Source organism: Cibotium barometz, chromosome 36, assembly GCF_041138505.1.
Source record: "Cibotium barometz isolate CiBa-2024 chromosome 36, ASM4113850v1, whole genome shotgun sequence".
Classification (NCBI taxonomy): domain Eukaryota; kingdom Viridiplantae; phylum Streptophyta; class Polypodiopsida; order Cyatheales; family Cibotiaceae; genus Cibotium; species Cibotium barometz.
Window position 1 is genome coordinate 45764858 of NC_141081.1, and position 17382 is coordinate 45782239.

At 44.8% G+C, this 17382-nt stretch overlaps 1 protein-coding gene across 2 annotated transcripts; it reads right to left on the reverse strand.

The window, feature by feature from the left end:
- Positions 1–416: 416 nt before the first annotated feature.
- Positions 417–15620, reverse strand: LOC147617946 (uncharacterized). 2 transcript variants are annotated; one of them, XM_086776212.1, is made up of 4 exons: positions 15372–15496; positions 15087–15200; positions 1656–1809; positions 417–1559 (listed from the first exon to the last, which is right to left on the reverse strand). In XM_086776212.1, the coding sequence occupies exons 2-4, from the start codon at positions 15117–15119 to the stop codon at positions 856–858; spliced, it is 891 nt and encodes a 296-aa protein (XP_086632338.1). In that variant the 5' UTR covers positions 15120–15200; positions 15372–15496; the 3' UTR covers positions 417–855. The 2 variants fall into 2 exon arrangements, with proteins under 2 accessions (XP_086632338.1, XP_086632337.1); XM_086776211.1 differs by lacking the exon at positions 15087–15200 and having other exon boundaries at positions 15372–15620.
- Between the last annotated feature and the right edge of the window lie 1762 nt (positions 15621–17382).

The window sequence follows — 17382 nt, forward strand, 5'->3', positions numbered from 1 at the left end:
GTTAGTAAAGCGTACTAGGTCTCAAGACATTTTGGATGTACCATCTGTTGTTGCCTTCCAAATATGCACAAAAAACTTAGCAACAACATCAGGGTTATAACACACCTGGTGCCACAGTTTTTTTGTGGTTCCTATAAACTGTCCGATGGACCAAAAAAAATCCTACTGTCGTTCACCATCGACACTTCATTCACAGACAAACAATACATGATGCGAAAACAAACACTAAATGCCATCTCAATCAAGACTAGAGAAAACCATCATCGGTGTCCTCCAAGCATTCCCAGCTTTGGGCACCTTACCTAGTTCACTGTGCACCTAGCAAGGACAAATCCATCAGAACGATCACTTCCATTAACTGAAGCCCAGATGTTCACTACTTACAATAGCAGAACATGAATAAATGTCACCCCATCACTAAACATCCACCAAATAATAGACTGCTTGTAATAATACATAAAGTTTCACAAGTCGATATACAGCTTCAGAAGTCACCCAATCAAAAAAAAACGGTTTCACAGAGTTGATAAACTGTAGTTAAAACTATCTATCTAATCAACCAAACTATAACTCCTGACATCAAACATCAATAAGTGTGTCAGAGGACGCATCACCAATACAAAAGCCAGCTAGACATAAGATCAAAAGACTTGGTGTTTGGTCACTAAGATCGAAAGTAATAAAGCCTCCTATGACTGCAATATGTGAACTGCAGACTGGTGAGGCCTTGTTCTTTAAGTGACTACTTTATATTTAACCATCTGCCCTCAGAGCTTGAAGCAAATCTCCATGGACCCTTCAAGAGCATGAAACCTGATGGCATTTGCATAGGACAGGCATGGCCCTATTAATGCATCAGACACTTATACGAACCGGCCTGGATGCATCTGGTGCTTCAGAGAACTGAGGAAACCTATTAGATGTTTTTTCAGAAGCTTCCTGCTCTTTGTGCTCCTGTACAAGAGGAGCATTCTTTTCACTATCCGTAACTTCACTACCCTTCTGAGTCAACCCACTTTGCTCTGCTGCTGGCTTTTCCTCAATGGTGATCTGCATTTGTTCTGGTTTTCTATGTCCATCCGGTGGAGCTGCTTCAGCCTGCTCCTCCTCAGGCCCATTTTCTATTTGCTGCACTGCCTGTGTCTCTTTGCCCTCCGTATTTTCTTCAAGCGGGGCCACTATCACATTCTCAGCAGTCTTGGACTCTTCAAATTTATTAAATGCCTTGGACTCTCGACCTTTCTCAACAGTCTTGGACTCTACAATCTTCTCAACAGATTCAGTTATCTCAGCAGTCTCGGACTCTGCAATTTTCTCAACAGATTCAATGGTCTCAACAGTCTTGGACTCCTCAATTGTATCAACAGATTCAATCTTGTCAACAGTCTCCATCACTTTATCTGCTTTTGCTGATGGCGCACCTTCCAGTTCTGCTCGAGTAGCTTCATCCTCTACAGGAGCTTTTCTCCTTTGTCGTTTTCTACCTGACCCACTTTCTGGAGTATCAAGGGGAGACTTTGTCTTTAAGCTAAGCCTTGAAGACCTCCTTGGAGTCTCACCTAAATTATGTCAGGTTGGTGTGATGGTTTCAACGCCATAAAACAAGAAATATTGGAAAATGTTCAAGATAAGCTCAGTACAAGAAAGTGCACTACCTGTGCTCCAGTCAAACTCAGTTACAGACGGACCACCCGGATGGCTCTTCAGATAACCCTCAAGAGACCGCTTTGACTTTATTTCTTCTCCATCTGGTGCAATAAAGTAAACCGCTCCCCTCTTTGGAGTCCCTCCGCTGTTTAAAGAAGCAATCTAGAGGCACAAACATCATACAAGATATATTTACTAAACCTAGGCATGATAATGTATCAATTGATTTACATAGGACAGACCTACGTGTTGCTTTACAACAATATAAAGACACTTATGCATTCCCACCTAAACACTGATGGCTGTAAAGATACATTTACTGGCCTTTGCATCAAGTTTATGTCTTTGTTGTGCTGGTACATGCACATACACCAGACAACCGAAGACTCGCATATGAGTAATCACTGGGATTCTGCCATTCCAAGCCTCGTAAGCTATCATAGATTTCAAGGCTTTAATGGGACACTGGTTCAACTCAGAATTGGCACACATGACCGCCTAAAGCAAAAATTTACTGGGCAAATCCTTGCTTTTAAGCATACATCTGGCTGTCTCCATAAGAGTACAATTACGTCTCTCAGCAACACCGTTTTGAGGAGTATAAGGTGTAGTACATTGATGAGATATCCCATGAGACTGCATAAAAGTTGTACTCATTGGATAAATATTCCCCCGTCGATCTGTACGCAAAGCAGCAAGCTTCTAGCCACAAGCATTTTCAGCCAAGGGTAAAAAAGCACAGAAGGATGCAAACACATCTGATTTAGCTTTCAAGCCATACACCCAAGTGAACCGAGTGTAGTCATCAATGAAAGTGACAAAATATAGATGTTCCCCAGGAGGTCGGACCACAAACATCACTATGTACAAGTTGCAATGATCGAGTAGTTCGCACAGTGTAGTGCCATATTTGGGAAGAGAATGTCGATGCATCTTCCCAAGTGTAACTATTTGGCCCTCCTAGCTCTATTTCCATCATGAAACCCATGCCCTCGACAGGTGGAAGAAGACATGGGGACAAGGTCCATAAGGTTTGATTAAGAGAAAGCACCACTCTTGGTCAAAAAGCAAGAAAAAGTAAAAAGTCAAATAGGGTTGACTACAAGCCAAGGGCACCATTGGAAAGAGGAGACTAAGCCGGACCAAAAAGCTAAAAGGCGCTTTCTCAAAAAGCAACTCTAAGGCCAAAAAGCAACGCCTTAAAGCCAAAAAAGCAAAGCACCAAAAGTTGAGCAATATTCTATTAATAAAAGTAAAAAGAGCAAAAGCAAAGGCAAAAAGGGCAAAGCAAAGCATAAAAATGCAAAGCAAAAGCATGAAAGCTTTTGGTAAAAAGCAAGGCTTCCCCAAGGTATAAAAGAAGCATGAACCCCTCGTGTAGTAGAATGGATCAACAAGATCAGTTCTCCATCTTGGACAAGGCATGGACTATTTACCACGGCCTAGAGACTATGGCAATAACCTCTTGTTGTTGTACGGCCACCTGCCGCCTGATCCTTGCTTTCAGAGCTGCCTATCTATGCCATCTACGACTGGCTGCCTGACTGTTTATTGCGCCACCTGCAAGAGCTGCTGCTTGCACCACCTCAAGCCACCGGCTGCTTTGCTGCCTGTGCCACTTACCCCTAAGCGTTGCTGCAGCCAGCTGCCTATGCGCTGTGTCCTGAAATCAGCACCATCGCTTGGCTGTACTGCTGCTGCCGCCGTCACCTCGCTATGCTACTATAGCCACCTACGCCACTAGTTTTCCGCTTTCCGTGCCGCCTATGTCAGATACCTGCACTGCTTGTAACAGTGCTGCTGCACCTGTTCGCCGCCTTCCACAACCACCAACTGGCATGCCAAGCACCATCGTTTGCCAGAACTACAGCCATCAGTTACTTGTACCGAACAGCCTTGTGGACCGGCCGAGATTCAAACGCCGTTATGTGTTCCTTGTGGGCTGTTTCTTTTTAGGTTTAAGGCATAAAAATTTCAGCTGATCACCATAAGCTTCATCATCCTCGCTTATCTCTGGGATATGGACTTGGATTGGAACTAGAACTTGGCTATGGAGCTTGGACTTGAAGCTTGGGCACGGAACTTGGACATATAGTTTGGACATGGATCTAGATTTGGACTTAGATTTGTTTCTGGACTTGGATCTGGATATGGACTTGAACTTGGATTTGGATATTGAATCTAGAACTAGCCCGGTGAGAGATACTTGTGGGTCATCCCCATGGTGTGCTCGGCATCAGAGATCTCGTGCCTAGATATCAACATCGACTTGGATATCCTACATAGACATATCTGTTTGTTTTGTATTCATTGATTGTATTGATCCTTGCCAATGTGCCCGTGGATTGTTCCTAAATAAATTCCTGAGAGGGAGCAGGGCATGTTCCCCGTTCAGTGTGGTGTATTGTGCAAGATCCCTATTCCCTTCTCTCTCTCCCCTCTCTATATCTTTATCTCTTGGACAAGTGGTTGAGTCTGTTCACTGCACGCCCCGCTGGGCTCACAGTGGTATCAGAGCAGGGTTTCTCTTGAAGAAACTTTCTTGGGGTGACAAAGCCATGTCCAGAGAAGAGGAAAACTGTCAAATCCCAACGGATCCCCTCGTGATCGACCTTGGTTCGAAACTCGAATCCTGCAAACAAAAACGAACAACAAATAAGCAAGGGGGGTGCAGGCCTGACTCACCTCCCAACCATGACAGCCGTGGGCGAGCCCACAGTCTTGGCTGTCCCCACCGAGCCACGAGCTGAGCTAACTAGGTTGACGTAGCGACCAATCTCCTCCTCGCAACGTCCCATACCGCCACGAAGCTGCCCTCGCAGGCCTCGAGACTGCTGCCGGCCTCGGCTGCATAAAGCAGGTGCACGTCTGCACTAGATCCAGGCTCCAAGACCGTAGAGCTCTCACAAACTCGCGAGACTCTCTATATTCAATAACTAACCTTGGCCACTCTTTTATAGGTTCTTGGCCGGTCATCGGGCGTCCACACTTGGCCGCCTGCCCGTCCATACTTGGGTGCCCGCCCGTTAGTATTTCCCTAACTCAGCTCGTCAATCAGCCTGCCTAGTTCCAAGCTTCCCCAAGCCTCGAAACTAGTCTTGCATGCGTATAGCACACGGTAGATACACACTGTGCACATGACATACTCCCCTTCCTCTAAGAGCTCACTCCTGAGCTCACTAAAAAGCCAGGGTAATCTCTCTGAAGAGAAGTCAATGTCTCCCATGTAGCGTCCTCCTCAACACGATCCTTCCACTTGATCTTGTATTCCGTGATAAGCGTATGACGCAATCTTCGTTCACGAAATCCAAGAATCTTTTCAGGTTCGTGTGGAACAAATGTCATGTCCTGGACATCTATAATTTCTTGAGGAGTAACTAACTGATCTGCTCCACCCAGTACTTCCTTAAGTCTACTGACATGAAATACAGGATGAACTTTCACATGAGAAGGCAAATCCAATTCATATGCAACTGAACCAATCCGTCGTGTAACACGAAATGGTCCACAGTATCTAGGAGATAATTTCGGAGATCGACCTGTCCGTAAAGTCTCGGAATCTTTCGGAACTCGCAAATACACCATCGTTCCTTCAGAGAACTCTCTAGGTGAACAATGTCTATTAGAATAAAACATGTCTCGGTCTTGCGCACTTCTAATAGATTCCTTCGCAACTTGTAACATTTCCTGCATACCTTGCAAAAAATTACGTGCTGCATCATGCTAAAGTCCGGAGAATCCTACTGTAACAGGTAATCTAGGTTGAAAACCATACATAAGCATGAAAGGACTAAACCCTGTACTCGTATGCTTAGTACTGTTATATGCAAATTCTAACATAGGAAGATAATCCTCCCATGAACTTTGTCTTTTGGATACATATGCTCGAAGCATATCCTCCAAAATCTAATTCACTCTTTCAATCTGGCCATCAGATTGAGGATGACCTGAGGAACTCAAATTCAAAGTTGTTTCCAACTTCTCAAAAACAAGTTTTCGAAAATCACTCATAAACTTAGAGTCCCTATCACTGACTATGTCCTGCGGTAACCCATACAGTCTAAACAATTGCTCGATAAACTGCCGAGCTAATTGCGTAACTGTAATAGTCTTCCGGGTTGGTAAAAATCTAGCCATTTTTGTCAAGCGATCTACCACAACCCAAATAGAATCGTGGCCTTGATGTGTTCTTGGCAATACGGTAATAAAATCCATGGAAATACTTTCCCATTTATTACCTGGGATTTGCAAAGAATGCAATAACCCAGTCTGTCTAAAGCGTTCAGCTTTATTTGCCTGACAAATCTTACACTTGAGAATATAATCTTCTACATACCCTTTCATCTTCGGCCAATAAAAAGTGTGTTTCACTAATGATAGCGTCCTATGTACCCCAGGGTGTCCAGCAGAAGGGGCGTCGTGACACTCCTTCAGAATCTTGGACCTAATGTCCGAGATCTGTGGAACACAAATTTTGTCATTACGGAATAGTAAACTATTCCGAATCATCCACTGACCTCCTGCAGCCTGAATGGTAGACTGCGCAGTCACCAAGTCTTGGTCAATCAATGAGCTCCCGTCCTGGATCTTCTGCCAAAATGGACCAAAATAACTATCAGTCCTGCAAAGCCCTCTCAATGACTGAAATAAGTCAGTAGAAATCTCGGTGAACGACAAAGTATTCACCTCTCTAATCCGACTAAGCGCATCTGCAATACTATTCATGGACCCTTTCCGATAACGGATCTCAAAATCAAAATCTTGCATTAACTCTGCCCAACGAGCTTTCCTTCCTCTCAAATCATCCGCATCACACACATACTTGATTGACTGATGATCAGTCAATACCACAAACTTGGAGCCATGTAAATAATGTCTCCAAACCTTGAGAGTATGAATCACAGCATAAAGCTCCTTCTCAAGGGTTGGCCAACGAGATTGAGTGTCGTCTAGCTTTTTACTTTCAAAAGCAACCGGTCTACCATCTTGAAATAAAGCAGCCCCGATAGCATAGTCACTGGCATCAATTTCAAGAACATAAGGCCGACTAGGATCAAGTAATACTAAGATAGGTGCTTCCTTGACTTTATCTTTCAAAAGTCTGAAGGCCATATCCAAATCGTTATTCCAAGTGATAGACTGATTGGACTTACGTCCACGACCTTTCAATAAGTCGGTCATCGGTAGTGTGAGCTGAGAGTACTCCCGTACAGATTTCCGAAGAAAAACAACAAAACCGAGAAAAGAACGAAGTTGTTTCACTGTTCGTGGTATAGGCCAGTCCAAAACCTTCTGAACTCGGTCATAGTCAATGCTCAATCCATCTCTAGTGATCTTGTGTCCCAAGTAAATGATGTTGGTCATAAAGAACTCACATTTACTCAATTTAGCATATAGTCGATTCTGTCTTAAAATAGATAAGACAATCGTGAGGTGTCTTACATGATCCTAAAGAGTACGGCTATAAATCAAAATATCATCAAGGAACACCACCATAAATTTTCCCAAATGTTCACGAAAAAGATCGTTCATCATTTGCTGGAAAGTAGCTGGAGCATTGGTTAACCCAAAAGATAATACGAGAAACTCGTAATGGCCATACCTAGTCCGAAAGGCGGTTCTTTCGACATGCCTTTCATGAATACGTATCTGGTGATAACCAGTACGTAAATCTATCTTCGTGAAATATTTCGCTCCTGCTAACCGATCAATTAGGTCATCTGATCTAGGGAGAGGATAACGGTTCTTAATTGTCAGCTCTTTTGTAATCTATACACATTCTCCAAGTATTGTCCTTCTTTCTCCTAAGCAACACAGGTGCACCCCAAGGTGATTTACTTGGACGGATCTGGCCCATCCTCAAATAATCTTCGAGTTGTTTAGCCAACTCATCTTCCTCAGCTTGGCTCATCCTATAAGGTGGAATACTCACAAGATGAGCACCAGGGATCAAGTCAATACGATGATCTACTGCCCGTTCAAGTGGTAAACCCGATGGTAGTTCCTTAGGAAATACATCTTGAAACGAATCAAGTATCTTCTGTAATTCTTTGCTTTCAAACACACTTAATTCACACATCCATGGAAGGGATGAGAAAAGAAGAAAGTGGAATCAATACACAATGGAAAGCGGTATACAAAGAAGAATCCATTATATTTCCAAAATCAATAGTATTTACAAGAGGTCCCTGAGAGGGATGGATACAATCACCTAAAATACTATACTTGGTGTCCCTATGCTGAAAAGAAAAAATATGACTAGACCAATCTATCTGGACATCAAGAGTCTTAAACCACTCAATCCCTAATAACAAGTCTACATTTTCCAGATGCATAACATAGCATTCCAGAGTATCTTTGTAGTCCTGAATCTGGATTGGAAGCATCTCTGCTTTGCGATCCCAAACTTGTCTGCCCGCAGGTAGACGTACCTCATAGGTATGGTCGCTCAGTGTCATATCAAGACTCAATTTCTGCACAAGTTTGTAGTTAACAAAGTTATGCGAACTGCCAGGGTCTAACAGAATGTGAATTTTATGGCCATTCACTTCTCCATAAACTCGGAGAAGATCATGCATGCCAAATACCTTAGAATTGAACAGACAATCAGAACCAGTACTAGGGCGAGAAAGTACAGTAATTGGCGTACCTGTCAAAGACAACTGGTTAGCTGCCTTTGGCTTGGGTCCTGCGTTTGACTTGGTACCCTTTTGCTTTGAACACTCGTTATGCATGTGTCCTTTTTCTTCGCAGATAAAACAACGTCCTTCCTTCTTGAGCTTCAAAGCTCTAAGGAGTCGTTTCTTCTTCGCTGGTGTCGAACTTGTATTCTTTGAAGGTTGGTTCGAAGACTTGCCTTCATTCGTGTTAGCCATAGGTGCGGAGAACTTTCTTTTATGCTTGTTCCCCTGCTCGGTAACGGGTTTCGACTTGGAAGAGACCATCGTATCATCATAGATACGAGCTGAATGAATGGCCTCGTCCAAAGTTTTACATTTCTTATTTTTAACCTGTAATCGGTACGAGTCTGGTAAACCAGCTACGAAAAACCCCAAAAGAGTAGTGGGATCCATCTTTGTAGCTTTCATCTGCAAGTCACAAAATTTCTGGAGGTAGACCTCATAAGTGAGGTGCTGCGAGGTCATGGTCAAAGCTGAAAACCGAGCAACAACATCATAGTCATCCTCTTTCTTGAGGAATTCTTTCTTGAAAATATCTTCAAATTGTGCCCAAGTCGTTGGCTTTGGGTTCAGTTCCTTCCACCAAAGCAAAGCTTTGCCGGACAGGAAACCTGCTGCTAACTGGATCTTCTTTCCATCATCATATGAATGAAACTGAAAGTGAACTTGCCACTTGTGTAGCCAAGTGTCCACGATTTCCTTGGTTCTCTGCTTTTGCTCGCCCCCGAACGGTTCCGGAGTAATATTGGGACCTAAAGCAGAAGCCAAGGTATCCATACCCGAGAATGTAGAGAGGATAGTGGTCAATAGAGCGATGGAGTTCTGCAAAGCTTGCATTTGAGTGTCGATTTGTGCCTGACGTTCCGACGAAGAAGCTTCGAGAGCTACTTTGAACTCTTGGAAATCAGATTTTGACACAAACTCGTCAAAAAGATCGGCATCAGTGCCTTCCGTAGCCAGCAAGCCTTCGCGTTCCACGAGGGGCTCCAACTCTGATTCTTGTGAAGAGGGTACGTGGAGAGAAAATTCGATCTTTGCACAACAAAAGTGCACGGAAACTTGAGAGCTTGAGAGCTCGAGAGATGTGTGGCATGAAGCCCACGTGAGGGGGTTTATAAAGGTTTCCCAAAAGCCAAAAATCTGCAAAAGCTAGGCTTAGCTTTTGCTTTAGCTTTTGTGTTTTTTTTTTTGAAATATATATATATATATATATAGATATAGATATATATATATATATATTCTTTTTTCTTTAAAAAAAAATAAACACCTTTAAACTTTGGAGGAGAGTCTTTTAAAACTTATAAAATTTTAACTCTTAAAAAAAACGAAAGCTTAAAACGTAAGCTTTCCTTTGTTTTTTTTTTTTTTCTTCTCCTCCTCGATTAACCCGCCGATGGAGCTGCCGTCGCCAGCTGCTGTGACGTCGACCATGCTGCCATCATCGACTGCCGCCAGGTGCTTCACGGCAAGTTTACGCTTGTACCAATCCACACGTGTATCCGCCTGCGTATCCTGGTGCATTCCGGCCAGAGCGTGTGCGCACACGTAGACTGCGCCTACGCCTGGCCATAGGGCCACGTGGCCTGGGCGCTCACCTTGCCTGGCCTATGCGCCGGTCTTGCGTGGCCTGGGCGCCGGCTTGGGCTGGCTACGCAGGCCTGGCCGCATGCCTAGCAGGCCTGGCCACCTGTAGCTGTGAGTACCCCACGCCTACGACACACACGCAACACACATGGCCAGTACATCAGTTCTCGGCCAGCAGACACAGCAACTCGACACTCTCTCTCTCGCTCTTTCTCTCATGCGCCAAAAAGCAACGAAAATTAACATGCTTTTTTCTTCTTTTTTTCTGTTTTCCCTCCCTGCAAGTTATGCGACTGCAGAACAAACTTCTCTTCCTTGCAAAAGCAATCAACCCTATTACACTACCATCTCCCATCAACATGGGATTTTTTGATGAAGAAAAAACACATACCAAATCTGAAAACTGCAGTATGCACAGAAAAAACAGCAAGCTTTTAACACATACCGTTCTTCGACCTCTTCTTCTCTACCTACCGACTTGCTCGTTCACGAGGTATGCTCTGATACCACTATCAAATCCCCACGGATCCCCTCGTGATCGACCTTGGTTCGAAACTCGAATCCTGCAAACAAACGAACAACAAACAAGCAAGGGGGGTGCAGGCCTGACTCACCTCCCAACCATGACAGCCGTGGGCGAGCCCACAGTCTTGGCTGTCCCCACCGAGCCACGAGCTGAGCTAACTAGGTTGACGTACCGACCAATCTCCTCCTCGCAACGTCCCATACCGCCACAAAGCTGCCCTCGCGGGCCTCGAGACTGCTGCCGGCCTCGACTGCATAAAGCAGGTGCACGTCTGCACTAGATCCAGGCTCCAAGACCATAGAGCTCTCACAAACTTGCGAGACTCTCTATATTCAATAACTAACCTTGGCCGCCCGCCCGTCCATACTTGGGTGCCCGCCCGTTAGTATTTCCCTAACTCAGCTCGTCAATCAGCCTGCCTAGTTCCAAGCTTCCCCAAGCCTCGAAACTAGTCTTGCATGCGTATAGCACACGGTAGATACACACTGTGCACATGACAAAAACCAAGGGTCTAATAAAGGGAACAAGTATCAGGCTGATCCAAGACTTCAGGATAAGAACCAGGGTCGTTGATCCATTACTCATGAGACCGCAACCGTGTCATCAGAAGAGTACCATGACTTTCAGCAGTTCATACAATTTCTCATAGACGAAATTCCTTGCTTACAGAACCAAGAGGGAACAGGACCAAAGAAAGGCTCAAATGTTTGAAGATTTCATCACCTACTGAAGGAGTTGAAGCTGCTAAAGCTTATCTCAAAAAGATCTAGAGCTACTTGGTCTATTTCTCGTGGGGAAGACAGGGAGGCCATTCCTAGGCCTCCTATTTCAAATGGCTCTTCTTCGGGACAGGTAAGGGAAAGAAGGAACACTTGGCTGCAAATTGTCCCGACAAGCCAAAGAAAGAAACCAGAGAGATTGGAAGATCATCACATTGACATCATGCCAAGAAACTCATTAGGAGGAGATTATGAAGCAAATGACCGAGCTATTGGAAAAGGGTTTGATTAGACTTAGCTCATTATCTTTTTGCTCTCCAGTTTTATTGGTTCAGAAAAAGAATGGTTCTTGGCGTATGTGTATTGATTACAGGGCTCTTAATGAGATCACTATGAAGAACAGGTGAGCCAGACTGGTGCCACCCGTGTGTTGGCACGATGGTGTCGTATGGACGGGAGCCAGACTAGTGCCACCCGTGTATAACCTAGACTGTGTTGGACCCATGGGATTGTCACGCCATGGAAGAACCAGTATTCGTGCCGTGTCTTGCCTATGGGACTGTCACTCCATAGAGAGGCGCGTGCCTGGAACTGTGTCTTACCTATGGGACTGTCACTCCATAGGAAGACCTGGTTTTATATTTTACGTCGTGCCATTTTTGTGCTGACAGATATTTTGTACTTGTTCCATGAACGGGAGATATGTCCATGATATTATTTGCACATGCACTCATATTTTGCATGTCTGAAACTGTTTTCACATGACTTGTATTCTTGTGTTTGCCTACTTGACGTGTTACTTACTGAGCGGGGACGCCTGCCAGTGAGTCGTGAAGTCTGCTCTATCTTCTGACGAGTTTTGGTACATGTGAACAGGTGGTAAGTATATTGCACATGTTGTTTTAATATTTCATATTTTAACCCTTTGTTTTATAAGGTCATTTGTTCACACTCACTTAAAAGTGGGCACCCACTTAGGGGCCAAGGTGGGGAGCCACACTTAAGTGTGTGTGAGTGTGGGGGTGGGTTTATGGTCACCTACCCACACCCCCTTGAAACTGGCCGCCCACATGCAATCGTGGGGAGCCAGCCAACAATATGGTTTAACTCCACTTTATTCTTTATAAAAAAAAGCTTTCACCTCCAGCGTAGACTCACACCCGGCGATCGCTTCCATCAACCTTCGCAAGAAGAATCTGCCGGCGACCACCTGCTGTGCATAGTCTCAAGCGACGCTATCTCCCCCCACCTCTGCTGGCGACTAAACTTGCTACAGGCGGCTGCGTTAAAACTTCAGCGTGCTGCCCACTATCTACAGGCGGCTGCTCCTACAGGCAATAGGCTCCTCCTTCTCTGCAGCCAGGCGTTACAACTCCTACAACCAGGCGGCTGCCTCTACTCCTCAGGCGGCACCATACCTGCAGGCTGCGCTGCCCTTTTTCTCTTGTAGGCAGTCGTGGGCCAACTCCAGCAGGCACTACATCTTCAGCAGGCTGCGCCCGTCATCCAGCAGGCTGCCCACTACAGGCAGCTGCTCAGGCTGCAACCAGGTGGCTGTGCAAAGCAGCCACGCGCCTCCTAGGCGGCTACTTCCCCGTTCTCAGGTGGCTGTACTTTATAAATAAGCAGCCACATCTCCATCTTCTGCAGGCTGCTCATCCTCGCCTCAGGTAGCTGTACCTTTCATGCGTAGCTGCTGCTCCTCCTGTTGATGGTTGGGCTCCTGTAGCCAGAAGGCTATACTTTACTCCAGGCGGCTACTTCTCTCGACGTGCTGCTGCATCATGGAGTTTCTCTCTAGTAACTGCGTGTTGAAACCATGAATTTTGGTCTTCCAACTACGATCCACAAGTAAGTGAATTTTCAGATTTAAGTAAAGTATTTTGTGAAAAATCTGATGAGGGACTCTCTCCACGGCAACACCCATTCGGTGCCGGGTAGGCCAAGCTATTGGAGAACCTCGGTCCAAAGGTGCTGAGATCGGGAGAGCCAGGCGTTAGTACGGGAGCGCCTGTTTGTGCGTGGTCCTCGAACACCAGTTGGGCACTCTCCGCGGAGTCCAATGAAAGCACAGGACCGTAGAGATTGGACCACGCTAGTGGTCGTACTGCTTCGAGCATCTACTTCGAGCCTATTTGTTTGGTACTGTATTCATATATACATGGACATCATCTGGTTCTTGGAACCCATGGAGCATTGTATTTGTTAAATACTCCCAATAAATATATCATATATTGAGGGGGGGTCGGACCGTTCCGGCCCCAGTGCCGGTGTCCATCTACCCATTTTATTTCATTTCAATTTCAAGTTGTTATTAAGTCATCCATTTCAAATTGTGATTTTAAGTTGTGCTATTACGTGTGTGGGTGTCCAACGGAGTCATTCCCACTTGACGGGATCGGTTTCAGCAAGAAGAGTGATTTCTTTTTGTCAAAGATTCACTACTTGGGCCATATAGTGTCCAAAGAAGGGGTCAAGATGGACCCAGATACAGTCAAGGCTATTATGGAATAGCCAGAGTTGACTAGTGTGCATGCGGTTCGAAGTTTCCTTGGCTTATGCTCTTATTGCAAGAAGTTCATCAAGTGATTTGCCGTGGTAGCAAGTCCACTACATGATTTGACAAAGAAAGCCATGGGATTTCTGGCCAAAGCTAAAAAAGAATCCTTTGAAGTATTTAAGTTTAATGCAGCAAAGGACTAGTATTGATTATTCTAGATTTATCAAAACCATTTATGGTAGAGTGTGATGCCTCGGGAGATTGCATTGGAGCAGTCTTGAACCAAGAAGGTCATGCCATGGCCCATGAGAGTCAAAGCCTTGAAGGAGCTGAAAAGACCGCACCCACTTACGAGAAAGAATTGATGGCTATCATTCATAGATTTGGAAGCACTATATTATGGGTGTTCAGTTTATTATCAAGACGGATCATCAAAGTCTTAGGTATTTTATGTCTCAACCTAAGATATCAGAAACGCATATAAGATGGGCTAGTTATTTGGCCCAATTTCATTTTCAGATTATGCATACCCATGGTAAAGACAACAAAGTAGCAGATGCTCTATCTCAAAGACCCTCGGAAGGGTCTCTTGGACGGTCAAGAGGTGGTACCAGCATTGCTTTTTGAGGTGGTTTTCAGTTTGGGGTAGGTCCATGGTCAGAGAAGGGACCATCCTCATGGATGCTCCAACTGAATTTCAGTAACATCTCATAAAGTGAACTTTGACCACTTGGATTATTGATCCACAAATAAGACCAGTTGCTGACTTTGCACTTCATATCTCTCTTGCCTTGGCTTTTATGGGTGCGACAGAGATCCAACCCATTGTCACCATTGGCAGCATGCCAGGTGGTCACCATCGGCAAGGTCACAAGTGTGTTCCAGACGGTGGGCAGGCAGCCTCCCTATCATCAAGCTGCCCACAATAGTATTATTAAACTGAGTAGCAGCTTTAGACGGCCACACTGGAGCTGGGCACCCAGAAAATGACACAGTCAAGCGCGTAAGCAGGCATCTTAGGAACACACAGAGGTTAAGGCCCCAACCTGGTCGTATGAAGCTTGGCCAGGAAAGAAGTGGGAACTTGAGACTCTGTTTTCATCCTGCGGAAGTAGTCGGATATTCTCTTGTAGATCATTCTCCTTCATCTCCATATAATATCCTTCGGTAGATAGACAGTTTGCTGTGTTTCGAGCGAGAGAGTGAAAATTTTCCACTGTTCTCTTTTCTCTCTCTCGAAACTAAAGTCTTGCATTTGATATTAGAGCATAGATCTAATATATCCTTCCCATCCCAGTCCTAGGCAATCCTGTCTGCCCCAGCCCATGAAACGGGTGGCAAAAGTGTTCTTTGTTTACTTGCCCTCTTAAGAAGGGCACAGAAATGCAATTCAAAAAAAAATTGTGGCATGAGGTAGCCAGAAACCCAACCTTGTATGGGTCAAAAAACGGGGAGGGCAACATCTCAACCGAAAATTGTGAAATTTCTTTCCAAGAAAAGTTGTCTCAAAAACTAACGCGAATGGAAGGCTCGAAATCCCAACTCTGTGAAGCAAGGGAAGCAAAAGGTATATTAAAATTAAAATTAAAGAAGCAAATTCTGGTATAATCAGGAGTGCGGGTATGTTTGGGAAGGGTTTTTCCCAGCCGCACGTTTTCTCTTTTCTTGTCGAAAGTCCGTAGGCGCGAGAGAAAGAAAGAGGCGGGTGCTCTTACCTTCTTCTGCCAGCCTGCGGGGGCAGGGAGGTCCTTGTCCGGGGTGCCCAGCTGCTCGGGGGAAGCCACCTGTTGTAGTTGCTGCACCGGAGGTGCGGAAGACGCCATGGTGAGGGCGGAATTGATGAAATCGACAAAGGAAGACTAGGACAAGCACTGAGCCTGTAGACCAGCGTGGCGGGAAGGAGGGGATGGAGAACGCAGTGAAGTGATATTATCTAATTCCGGACTCCGGACATATCCATAGAATGACGGCCCATAAATTGGGAAAATCTTGGGGTCCTTACACACAGCACCGCCCGCCCCAACTTCTTTCTAGTGAGCTCTCCCCTTGGACCAGAGTTTCCCTTCCCCTTGGACCAGAGTTTCCCTTGTCAAACTCTTGGACCACGAGAAAACCTCCAACATGCTCAAATGGGGGATCTCAGTAGGCACCTCCTACCTTACACCATATGAACACGACGCGACATCTGTCGATGCCCCAAGGAACCAATTGTGCTAACCCACCAAGGTTGAGATGAGTGTAGACTTCAAGAAGCCTCACAAACTCATAGAACGCTGGGTTATGGAAGGCAAACCAATCACTTCCTTCCCTTCTCATGCTTCGAACTTTTCATGGAGGAAGAGCCTTCGTGAATAAATCTGCCATGTTATCATGTGTAGGCACATAGACCAAGCTGATCTCTGCTCTACAAAGAGTCTTTCCCTGACATAGTGGTAATGCACCTCAATGTGCTTAGTGTGAGCATGAAACATTGGGTTCCTCGTAACTGCTAGTGCGCTCTGACTATCAGTGAAAATCATAGTGCTAATAAACGACTGTCCAACACCCAAATCAGCCATAAGACGTCTGAGCTACACACACTCAACTGTAGCTATAAAAGCTACCCTCTAGTCAACTTCACAGCTGGAAGTGGCCACTGTAGGCTACTTCTTGCTGAGCCTTGATATACATGAATCACCAAGGCGAAAGAAAAACCCACTACACTTGTGTGTCATAACATCCATCCCAATCTGAATCACTTCATAAGGAGTTTTAGATTGCAAGGCCTTGGTAGGGCATTTGTTTAACACATAATTTGCGCACATAGTTGCCTCTAACCAAAAACCATGAGGTAAATCTTGGGCTTTCACCATACATTGTACCATCTCCATGAGATACTTGTTCTTCCTCTCAACCACACCATTTTGACGAGGTGTGTATGGCACTGTACATTGATGCCTTATGCCTTTTTCAGCCATATATGCTCCCTCCCTCGATCTGAACCCCTCCATCTGAACGAAGGGTGTCAACTTTACATTCACATGCATTTTCAGCCATACAAAGTGGTTAAAGCACATTAAAACCTCTGACTTCTGCTTTAATGGATATACACAGCTATATCTAAAGTAATCATCAAAAGTGTTGAAGTAGAGATATCCCCCAATAAATGGTGTCCTCATAGGACCACATACATCACTATGTATAAGCTATAATTTCTTAACAGCTCTCACAGATCCATCCTTTGAAAATGATGCCCGATGTATTTTACCAAGAATACACCCCTCACATACATGTATAGTAGGGGTCTCAAGAGTTGGCAACTCAGACACCATATCATGCCTTTAAAGGTGTAACAAACTGCCATAATTCAAATGGCCAAATTGTGCATGCCATAATTCTACATCACTCATAGCACGAGTCGTAGAGACTGAGCAAGCATCATGCTGTAACTTCTAAAATACATCCATCTTGTATAGGCCATGAAACAAGGTACCTGAGGCAATGATAGAATAACCATCATTTCTATCCTGAACTGTACATCTATCATCCACAAATTTCATCGTTAAGCCTGACAAGGCTAAGGCTGAAACTGACAAAGTTCTTCTTAATGCCTGGCACATATATAAAACTTTAGAGAAAGAGTAAATGCGGCCCCATTTGCAATAGTGAGCACAACTCTACCAACTCCTTTAACAAGATATGAGAAACCATTTGTAGTAGTGAGCACAACTCTACCAACTCCTTTGA

Excerpts from the sequence above, each read along its gene's own strand:
- LOC147617946 (XM_086776211.1), bottom strand. The coding sequence starts at position 15,479 with ATGGCGTCTTCCGCACCTCCGGTGCAGCAACTACAACAGGTGGCTTCC. Across the intron at positions 1,810-15,371 it reads CCGCAGGCTGGCAGAAGAAG|ATTGCTTCTTTAAACAGCGG; the intron begins GTAAGAGCACCC and ends TTGTGCCTCTAG. Across the intron at positions 1,560-1,655 it reads TGAGTTTGACTGGAGCACAG|GTGAGACTCCAAGGAGGTCT; the intron begins GTAGTGCACTTT and ends GACATAATTTAG.